This window comes from Pseudopipra pipra, chromosome 10 (genome assembly GCF_036250125.1).
Source record: "Pseudopipra pipra isolate bDixPip1 chromosome 10, bDixPip1.hap1, whole genome shotgun sequence".
Classification (NCBI taxonomy): Eukaryota; Metazoa; Chordata; class Aves; order Passeriformes; family Pipridae; genus Pseudopipra; species Pseudopipra pipra.
Window position 1 is genome coordinate 15135224 of NC_087558.1, and position 11732 is coordinate 15146955.

Genomic DNA, 11732 nt, shown 5'->3' on the forward strand with positions numbered 1-11732 from the left:
GGTATTTCAGACAAAATGGCACCTTGTGAAAGGGCTTCGACAATTAATAAAACAAAGGTATAATATAGAAACAAATTCACATTCGGTATTTTAACACATCTTTTTTTTCTTCAAGTCTTTAGCCAGCACTGATTAAAATTATCTTTCATTACTTACCTCATTAGGCAGTGCCTTCATCAGTGTTTTAAGAGTCTTCTCAAAGGTTATTTGGAGAGAAAGCCTGCAGAAAATTCTACACATGCTAGGAGAAACCCTGGTATATGCTGGCCATGCCCTTCTAAATATAAACTCTGGTTAGAGAAATGCAGAGGCCTCTTCATGCACTACATTACGTGGACTCTTCTCTGTGACCTCCAGATGTCCTGATTCTCCCTGGCTTACCACATAATAGTCATGTAATACTAACCTTGATGGACTACATATGAATAAGAGGCTATTTTGAGGTTGTAAGTGCTTTAAATTGTAAGGTTCCCTGTACACTATTCCACAGCTGGCTTGGGAACAGAATACTTAACTCAATGTAAAATGTATGCAGTTGTCTTTATGAAACCCCAATCTGTCCTCAGAGATTATTCTCCCTGTGAGGAGTCTGCCTTGGAAATAAGCAAAAGACTCAGATCACTAGTGATGAGTTCCATAAATGTGGGTGCTAAAGCTACACTGCTGTCACTTGGCAGTGGTGTGAGCTGTGATCTTTAGAAGCTCTAAGATCACCCTGGCACTTTCTGGCCAGTCAAGGAGACCAAGGTTATGCATGTGTGACATCAGCAGAGCACTTGGGGCAAACCAAAGCTGGATCCCCACACAGAGGGAGAGAAGAGAAAACGTATGTTTATTGTACACAGCTTGTATTTATTGTAAGACAGTTTAACAAGTAAACCCACCAGCGACAGAGTAAAGCCCAGGAGCTGGACTAGATGATCCTTGTGGTTCCCTTCCAACTTAGGATATTCCATGATTCTAAGAAAACTACCATGGGCCTGTGTTTCTGCCAGAGCAGCTGGTATTTTCAAGTCTCTTAAGTGATTCTCAGCTCTGCAAAAAGTCCCCATCCCCTAAATATTTTAAGACATCTTAAAATATTACAGGAAGTGGAGAGAAATTTCCAGACATTCATCTTCTCTGCAGTAGTGTGTAGCTCCACCAGGACCCAGACAGTCCAGTGGCCATCAGAACTGTCAGTCTTGAATGGCAAGCAAACCCCATGTGTTCTTCCCAGCCTGGGATGCCTCCCATGAAAACATAAACCTTGGGTGTCTCCCCCAGGAGGCCAGGTGATACCCCAGTACTCCCTGAGGCAAAAGGGCTGAGTGCCTCCCACATCCCTGAAAATCTGGAGGTTGCAGGAAAGCCAGAACGTGTTGAACGAGCCCTGCTGCCACTGCTAGGCCAGCAGTTCCTAATCAGCAGTGGATGCTGTTGTTCTTTAGACACCATCTGTTGCAACAGCTGCTGGTGGCTTTCCAGCAGGCTCTTTAGCACAGGTCTAAAACCAAATTGCTCTCAGTCAACCACCTCTTCTTATCTAACTTGGTGAGGGAGGCTGAAGATCATGGTCACTTTGGCCCTTTTATGTAGAGCCTGCGGTGGCACTGACCACCATAAATGAAAGTGTCACTTAGGGACTGGGAGAAAGGGTCACCAGAGCCTTACTGGGAGCGCCAGTGCGTGCTGTGGTAGGAGCAGGGCAGGGGAGGGGGAATTCTCTAGCCACCAGGTGAGCAAACAGCCCAGCATCCAGCTTATCTCTTCTTCAGGGGGGCCTCTCTAGTACAGAGCAGCCCCATGAGAAGCCTGACCTTTACCAGAGGCTGAGCAGTTTTTGTTAATCCTCAAGAGCCTTTTCTCTCCCTAAATCACACACTGCAGAGCCCGTGGGCAGCAGGGCCCTGCTTGTTCCTGAGGCTCACTCTAGGCAGGATCCCCACAGCCTCCTATTCCCTTCGGACGCATTAGGGTACAGTAACACCCGGGCAGCGCTTTCCCCTGTATTTTTATGTTCTGATTATGTAACTGTGCTGCTTGCATAACTGCAGCAACAATAAATGTAGGATTTGTCCAAGGAGCAACCCAGGGCAGCTCCTGTCAGCCCGTTCCCGGGTGTCCCTCCCAGCAGCCCCGCTTGGAACGTGGAGATAAGGTGGGTGCCGTGTGTATCAGTGAGACACACAGCTCGAGGAGGAGTGTCCAGTTAGTTGTCCCTGCACCAGGGACCCCCTATAAAACACAAGGACATTGGAGCCTGTTATCTGAAAAATGTCTTATTTCATGTTTTACTCCTCACGTTGGCTTTTCAGCACTGTTCAGTTGTTTATTTTCCCAGCAAGTCTCCTGTGTAATTTTTATAAAGATTACAAGCAGTATCACCAGTCTGCCCTACTTTTTGACAGTTCCATAAGATCAGTATTTTTACTTCAATGAAAAATGCATTGAAAATCACTTTCAGCAACATACCTTTAAGACTTCTTTTGTGATAACTTAAAAAAAAAGGTAATTCTGTTGGCCTCCTTTTTCAGAAGATTTTTCACATTGTCATGACTCACTATCAAACAGAAGATTTTTGTAAAAATCGTTGGGCAGAATGTCCTGATTACACTGGACCTCAGTTTATACCATGAGACCAAACATGTATCTCTGAATATCACCATGTAATACATACTTTTGGAAGCCTAGAACTATCACATGTTTAAGACCACCTGAAAACAAATAAAAAGGAAACACGTTGAAGCAGCGGAGAGCAATCCCTTACTCTGGCTCCTACCTGTGCCTGCATTAGTGACTTACCTTTGCCCACCGCCACGTATTTCCTTCAGACGTGTTAAGGTACAGTAACAACCGGGCAGCGCTTTCCCCTGTATTTTTATATTCTGATTATGTAACTGTGCTGCTTGCATAACTGCAACGACAATAAATGTAGGATTTGTGTAAGGGTCAACCCAGAGCAGCTCCTGTCAGCCCGTTCCCGGGTGTCCCTCCCAGCAGCCCCGCTCGGAGATAAGGTGGGTGCCGTGTGTGTATCAGCGCAGCCCGGCCGGGAACGTTTAGCCTGAAATAACGCTTGCATTCACTGCATGAGATAATGTCCCCAGGTCTCACCGAAGCACACACGACAGACAGCCACCCAGGTGCCAGCTGTCCCCTTTCTGGGGGTATTCCCGCGGGCTGTCCCGCAGCCCTGCCGGGTCACCTCCCCTTCCCCGGGGCTCCCGCCGCCTGCGCGGGCGCAGCCGCGTTCGGGGCCGGGCGGGCGCTCCGGAGCCCCCTTTGTGAGCGCCCGGGCGGGCAGGAGCCGTGCCGAGCGCTGCCGGGGCCGGTGTCGGTGCCAGCTGTCCCTGTCCCCGTCCCCGGGAGCGGGGCCCCGAGGGTCCGGCTCGGCCGCAGGTCCCGCCGTGGGGGCTCTGCCGGGCCCGCCCCCCCCGCTGCGGCCGCATCAATCATTAACGGAGGCTCGGGTGTCCAGCGCCTCCCTCCTCGGGAAACCCTACCCGGGGTGGCGGGGGCGTCTCTTCCCGCTCCTCGGGAGCGCTGGATGCGCCACCGGTTTCCAGTTACCGCGATGCCGGGCGGCGGGGCGGGAGGAGCCGCGGCGGTGCCGCCACTGCCCCTGCTGCAATGAGTGATGCTGCCGGGGGCGGCGGCGGGGGCGGAGAGGCGCAGAGACACCGCGGATCCTCCGCCGGCGGTTGCGGGCGCAGCGGCTCTGCCTCGCCCGGGCGGCGGCGAGGCGGCGGGCCCGGGGCCGGCCGGGGCAGCGGCAGCAGCGGCACCATGCCGGCGGGCGAGGGGGACAAGGAGGAGGCGACGCCGCCGCCTCGCCCTGCCGCCCTGCTGCGGTGGGACGAGGTGCCCGAGGACTTCGTGGAGTGCTTCATCCTCTCGGGCTACCGGCGGCTGCACTGCTCGGCGCAGGAGTGCCTGGCCTCGGTGCTGCAGCCCACCAACGAGACGCTCAACTTCTGGACCCACTTCATCCCGCTGCTGCTCTTCCTCAGCCGCTTCGGGCGGCTGCTGCTGCTGCGGGGCGCCGGGGACGTGCCCTTCCACCACCCGGCCCTGCTGCCCCTCTGGTGCTACGCCTCGGGGGTGCTGCTCACCTTCGCCATGAGCTGCACGGCCCATCTCTTCAGCTGCCTCTCCCCGCGCCTCCGCGCCACCTTCTTCTACCTGGACTACGCCTCCATCAGCTACTACGGCTTCGCCAGCACCGTGGCCTACTCTTACTACCTGCTGCCGGGGCTGAGCCTGCTGGACGCCGGTGCCATGAGCCACTACGTGCAGCAGCGGCTGGGCTGGCAGCTGGACTGCAGCCTGCCCATCGCGGCCTACCGCGTGCTCGTGCTGCCCGTGGCCCTGGCGCTGGCCGTGGGCTGCACGGCCGCCTGCTGCCGCAGCCGCGCCGCCTGCTGCGCCTACCCCTTCGCCGTGCGCACCTTCGTGTTCGCCATGCCGCTCAGCATGGCCTGCCCCATCATGCTGGAGAGCCTCCTCTTCGACCTCCGCACCCGCAACCCCACGCTCTTCGTCTACTTCTACCGGCGCTACTTCTGGCTGCTGGTGGCCGCCTTCTTCAACGTCAGCAAGATCCCCGAGCGGATCCAGCCCGGGCTCTTCGATATCGTGGGGCACAGCCACCAACTCTTCCACATCTTCACCTTCCTCAGCATCTATGACCAGGTGCACTACGTGGAGGACGGGCTGGCTGAGTTCCTCAAGGCGCCCCTGGCTGCCCCCACCTACCTGGGCACCGTGGGGTACATGCTGCTCCTGACAGTCTGCCTTGCCGTGGTCGTCAGGAGGTTCCTCAACGTCGCAGACCTCTGCAAGCAGGACTAGCCCGGCCAGCAACCCTCAAGACAGTGACCACCGTACCAGTGACCCTTGGGCTGGAGACCCTTGGGCTGACGACCTTCCGACCGGTGATCCTCAGACCAGTCCCACTATGTCCTGAAGAAGCTGTGAAACCTGGGGGAAACACACTTGTGGAAGAGCCAGGTCCCTTTCATGGAGGGTTGCTGGAGAAAATGACCATGGCAGAACTGCTCGTGCTCTTTAAACTACTAGGTTACCAGGGGAAGCAAGCAAATGCTTACTGGTATGTTGCTGCTTAGAGTATAAGCTGAAATAATTTAGCTCTGCTACTAGGAAGAATGCATGAATGGTGAATGCCACTTACTAATTTCATAACAATTAGGTTTGAACTAGCTCTGTATATACATATATATTTATATATCTAGCTATATATTTATTAGCTACATATATGTGTATATATATGTATACACTTGAAGACATTTGTGCAATGATTACTCATAGACTTTTGATCAACTCCTGTGTGAAATTTCCTAGCAGATTATGCACTGACATTTATCTTCCTCTGTGATGCTGTAACAGGCCTTTGCAGCCACATACTGAATTTTAAATGCAAACAAATCGATAGCTATCTATAGTTTCTAAGGTCTTGCAGCCTTTTCAGCCAGGGAACAATAGATTTAACAGAGAGAGGAAAAACAGCTGTGAATTATTACAGAATTACCAGTTGATGGAGAGACTTTAATTAGACAGGCAGTGAGTGGTTGGTGTAACCACTCGGATACTAAAATAAAATAGAAGAATATGTAAAATAACTGAACCAGAAAGGGGCAATGGAATGGGGGCAGGGGAAGAAGAAGGACACTGCATAATGGCATGGCTCTTCCCTCAACACGTCAGGAACATCTGTTGTGTTAAGGGGGTTGCTAAGGGGCCCCTTTATCTTCCCTGGTAAATCACCCCCAAATCAGCCCTTCAGAGTCAAAGTCAGATGCCAGACTTTCTATAAACCCCTGCCAAGCTCGGTGGGAGTTCTGTGGACGTAAAGAGAGTAACTGATGCATGAGATCTCATTCTGGATCTTTTAGAGAACTACATGGAACTAGTTTTCTTTTGCTCTTAAATTAGAGCACTGTCAGATTTACCATCCTAAAATTAGTTGCGGAATAAGGTACTGCTGAATCTGAGTTCGGGACTTAAAATCTGGCTCCAGAAGTACTAGATACTGGCACTTTCTCATCATTCCCCACCTTTTCCTATTTTGACTCATCGTGGCTGCAGCTGGGTGTGTTGAAGTTCTCTTTCAGAAGCTTTGGGGGAGTTCAAAGACAAGAATTAAGAGATATTTTCCAAAGCAGTATCTTTTCAGAGCAACACAGATATTATTCTTGTCACACAACAAAGAGCTAACTATAGTTTGAACTTACCTCTGTACACAGAGAGATTTTTGTAAGCTATATGCAGATTCTAAGCAGATGGGGTTTGATTTTGTCTGACAGAACAAGTTATGCAATAATATTACACAAGGGGGTTACATATCGAACTTCAGGTGAGAAACTACTTGTATATGCCATTGTCAGAAGAAAGGTGGTACTGCCTTATGAAATGCTGGTGGCAGACTGCACAACAGTGTAGTGGCTCTTTTACTCAGCCCCTACTGTAGAAATATATTTCTGCTTGGGTCTTTCCCCTATTCATGGACATGGCATCTGAACCCCAAGAAAATGTTTTGAGTCCAATTCCATAGTCTTCAGTAAGACAAAGCCCCCTTTGTTTATAATGGGAATATAGGAAGAGCTATATCTGGGGATTATGAGGCCAAATCCTCAATATGAGTCAGAATCATCACAGAAACCAATAATTTATATGTCCTGTACCAATGTCAGCTTTGTGAAAACTTCTCTTTGAAAGTGCATAAGCTAACAGAAAATTACACTCAATTTTATCTCAACCCATTTTAAGTACAATGGTTTGAATATTTTAGATTCTCAGTGAATGATTAAAATGGCCCAACAAAAAATGTACTCTTTGCCAGCCACAATTCTGCTAGTACATAATTTCTGATAGGGTCACATGTGGTCTCTTAAAGAGATTGGCTACAATTTTCTGAAACAGCATTTCTCAAACTGTGGCCCCTTGAGTTATTGCTGATGGGCCATAAAAAACAGCATGGCCCCATGTGGCTGGCTGTGTTTGGTTATTATTTGCCAACCTCCATTAAAAGAAAATGAAAACTACATGAAGTATTTTTATTTTTAACATATTTCCATTAACTTTTGTTACTCATAAATGTAGCATTGCTTTATTCAACCAACAAAGCAGAAAATGATCTGCACCACTGGGAGAGGAGGCTGGTTCACAACAGTTATTCTTTGAAATGTGCTTTATATTGTGAAAACCCTGAAAACACACAATAGAAAGCCAGTGGATCAAGACCTGCAACGATGTCATCCTATGAATTTCCACAACTGCAAAAAGAGGCCAAAAATCTTTGAGGTGGGCTGTATTCAAATTAAAATAATAGTGGCATAGTAGTTAGAGCCCAATGACTCATTCAAGTTTCAAAACTAATTATGTAGAAAGGGTTTGCCTGGGAGATGCCACTAGCATGTCCAACTAGCAATTAAAAACTAAGAAATAAATCAAAAAGGCCAGGGACAGCAAATCTCAGCACTAGAAGACAGCTCAGAAACAAGCAACAGTAAAAGCCAAATGTAAGAGACCAGGCTTTTAAAGCATACTGTATAATGAATTATATTTGTGCTTGTCAGTCACAATGTAGAGGACATCTCGAGAGGCAATGTCAAAAATGGCTGTTGCTAACTTGTAAAAATACATTTGATATTTGCAGTTAGGCCATGCAGGGTCATCTATATATATCTCAAAGACAGATAACAGTGTAAAGTTTGGATTGCAACCAGCTGCAATTTTACTGGAATCTTACTGCTCTTACAAGAGTGCCTGTGAGCCCCAGTCACGCTGGAGATTTGGTACCTGGCTCTGAGACTAAGAATATTGCTTCATTTAGAAGCTTCCATTGGCAAATCGTTGGGGCACAGGTATAGGCCTGAGCACCTCACAGAATTATTTGTACACTCTGGTTGCAAGCACTGCACTCTGAGCCACTGTAAGCAGGCTGCGTGAATCCCAAGGGAATGGCCACAGGGAGATGTGATTAGAGTTTAAGAATTCTAATTAATGTTTTTTTGTTTGTCTGTTTGTTAAAAAAAATGTGGCTACAAATTAAAAAGGTACAGTAAGCATGGAGAATATCTAGGGAAATGCTACCAAGTGTCTGTGTTTATCCAGTGAAGGACATGTGGGGAGATAATTGCTCCATTTGCTGTGTCCGATAGCCAGTCTTCATAAATATGGACAGAACAAAACTGAGTTAAAAGAAGTTAAAAGTGGAACAAGATATCTATAATTATAGTGCTTGAATTTGCTCACGTAGAAGTGAGTCAGCATTTGTGTGACTTATAAGGGTGCAGGATGACTTCTTGGTGTGAAAGCACACATGACTGAACATGTGTAAGCATGTCCAGAGTTTACACAAGAGGTCTGACCTGCAGACTAGATGCATAAGGACATCCTAGAAAACGAACTTTTTTGCTTAAGTACCTGTCATAAGGTTTTTATTGCCTGGGTACCTGCCATAAGGTGTACACTGTGGACTTATGCTTAAAATCAAAAAGGCTTTTTGGGCCTTTTGTGGTAGAATTTGTGTGGGGATGGGAGCCCATGTGAACACTGGAGCTCAGCAGGATGGCCTGGACATGCCTGTGTGTCTTTCTGCCTTGGGCCAGCACTGAGCTCCAGACTGACAGGCCTGTGCCCATGGGAACTGACTGTTGATGGGGACAGTTCCCAGAGTGGTGGTGGCACAGACACCCCTCCTTGCAGTCAGCATGTGCCTAGAACTGCAGTCTACACACTGGCATATATTCAGCAAGCCCAGCTTCTGGGCACTTTCAAGTAGCCTGTGAGCTTTAGGCTCATGTTTGTGTAGGACTGATACACCTGATCTGTAATAATTATCCGGTGTTCTGTGGTGATACCTGATTTCTTCTTCTGCAACATATTCATTTGAAGGTCAGTATCCAGGGTATCTGTGAAGCTCTGAGCAGCTTTGTTAGCAAAACTGGAATGTGCAGTCTGGAAACACAGGGAAAGGTTTCATCTGCATGCTGCACTTGTAGAAATTTAGCAGTTAAAAGTAGAAACATGTTGGGTTTTTTTGCTAAAATGATAGTTCTGCTTAATTGTCCAAATGTTGTGCTTATTATTTATTTGCTGAATCCAGCTACTTCGTCAGGTTTTTGTCAACAGTGTACCTGCAGAAAATGACAGTATGAAAGTTTTACTTCATGTTTAAGTAAACTCTGAGGCAGCACATGCATAAAGCATTATTGCACTAAACTCAGTTGATTACCATCCACATGCCTTACAGAAGCAAGTCATACCTGTAGTAATTGCCCAGATTAAACTGTTTTTCATTGCCTATGAGAGTCAAAATGACCAAGTGGCCAGTAAGAAGCTGAGGAGTCAGGCACTCCTGGGGGCTTGTCTCTGCTTTGCCACTGTCTGTTCTGTAATCTAGGGCAAGTTGTTTAAACTGTGTTCATTTTGAATGAATTTAATTCGTGTCAAACACTGGAATTGTACCAGGGTTGAATTTGACCCTCTGTGTCTCAGTTTCCACATCTGTAAGATGGGGAGAATATACCTTACCTACCTCGCAGGGTTGCTCTGAAGACTAGCTAATGTTTGTAAAGCACTTAAAAATGCAAAGACCCTCCTAGGTGCTAAGAAGAAATATTACTGAACTCCGGCAGAGAGAATGTTATTTTTTTCCTCATCTCACAGGGAGAGGAACATGAACGTTTCTAGACCGTGAACTCCTGGGACAAACCCTTGTCATTGCCATGCTCCTAGGAAGTTCATGTCCTGTGTCCTTTGGAGCTGATGGCAAAATTTCCACTGGCTTCAAGTAGGGGGCAATCAAGACCTAAGCAGTCTTAAATAGGCCAACCAAATGCTTAAGGGTCAGGAGTAAAGAGAAAAGATACATGACTTACGTGTTTTTCTCTTCAGAAATTCTCACTGGTAACTCATACTGAGGGCATTGGAACACTGACAGGAGGCCTCATTGTTCATTTAGCCATGGATTGTATTCTGGTTACCATGAAATAATGGAGCAAGATTTTCCATCAGTGTCTGTAAGCAATTTATAGAGTTCTCTAATTTGAGTCTCTCCTGATTATGTCTCAGTTGCCACTGGGAATTTCAAACTACATCAAGCTACTTCTTATCAGGGTAAAAAGACCTTAAATAAATGAAGCTTTTAAGTAAACATGTGTAATCACTTGGGAACATAAAATTATATTGATCAAACAACTTTCTCTTTTTCCCTCCTGTTCCCCAAAACCAACAACTTGGAGCCAATCCTGTTATTGAGTGAAAACTGAACTTGGATCTTCTGACCCCATACGTGTACTCTTCCTTTGCCAAGGAGCCCTGAATAATAATAATCCTGCTAACCCACTCTGCCCATCTCCTGCAAGGGCTGATATAAACAGCACCATTGAGTAGAGGACCATGTTTTTAAGAGCTTTTCTAACTGGCAGCAGTAGCAGAGGGGAAAAAAAAGACATCAAAGGGTTTGAGTGGTTCATTAAGTCAAAGCCTCTACCATAGAAATTCTCCCTATCCAAGTATATTCCTAGCTTCTGTTAGACACATGTAAGTCAGGGCTACACAACCCACACCCAAATTACAGCTGAGACTTCACTCTCTTCTCCTCAGATGAGATGCAAGATGCGAGGCAGTGTCATAATGCACTGAAAGACACTGGCCTCCATTCAAGACACTTGGTGTCTTGGAGCTGGGTGTGGAATAAACTGAAATCATTTTCACATCTTGCTTAGACAGATGCTGCTTCATTCCACTGAATTCAGTAATAAATTATTGACCAAGACAAAGGAAGCAGGCTTTTGCTTAAAGTTGCCTGTAAGGAAACACCACCAGCAGACTTCTGCTTTCAGGGCAATTGCTTCCTGGGCCATGCTCAGAACATGGAGGATTCTGAAGTAGGGCTTCGCTATTTCATGGGAATGCCTTAGGATTTGTGGTTGTAGCTGGGGGTTCATAGTATGGAGAAACAGCTTATAGCAAGTCAATTCTGTCTGCTAGAGGTTCAAGCACGCTTCAGTAGGAGGTAACACGTTTAAGGGTCTGTGCATGCAGTGAACAAAAAGTGTGAATTTCGTGTGGTTCTGTTGGGAGGGTTTGAAAATTTACTCTTTGTACACTTTTGGATGCTGACTACTGTCTATGTAATGACTATGCATTTTTAGCAAAAAAAAGGTGTGAGCTATAAATAAAGTTAATTCTGAGTACATTTTTGCAGAAATGCATTTATAAAGTTTTTTGTCATTTCTTAGTACAACTTACTGGGACACCTGTGGGATCAGAAATGTGATGAATGTAGTTATCTTCAAACACAGGTGTTGTTGGCATGAGTACAGGAACTACCAGTTCTTGTACAGTGGTGTTGGGATCTCTGAAAACAGTAGAACAGCAAAAGTATTGTTGCCATTTTGTTGTCTTTTATATTTTAAAGCAATAAAATAGCATAATTGCCTTTTTAGTTCTCCAATATCTATGCTAACTAATTAATGATAGACATCCCTGTTATATTAAGATCAATAATATGTATAAGGAGATCACTGTTCAGCCTACAGAGCTCACTGAAAAATCATGAAATTGGTAGCAACAACGTCAAGAATCACAGCAAAATACTGACTGCAAAATGAAGAGTTCTATTTGGCATCAAATAAAGTTTCCCATTTGGCAGAGTAGGAATGTTTCATGTGGCAAAATACTGTTTTCAGTCCAACTCAGGCACCAAAAAGCACTCAATGAAC

General features: G+C 46.5%; 1 protein-coding gene across 1 annotated transcript; it reads left to right on the top strand.

The window, feature by feature from the left end:
• Window positions 1-1127: 1127 nt before the first annotated feature.
• On the top strand, window positions 1128-11204 carry PAQR9 (progestin and adipoQ receptor family member 9). Its single transcript, XM_064666408.1, has one exon. The coding sequence runs from the start codon at window positions 3613-3615 to the stop codon at window positions 4831-4833; it is 1221 nt and encodes a 406-aa protein (XP_064522478.1). The 5' UTR covers window positions 1128-3612; the 3' UTR covers window positions 4834-11204.
• Window positions 11205-11732: the final 528 nt, after the last annotated feature.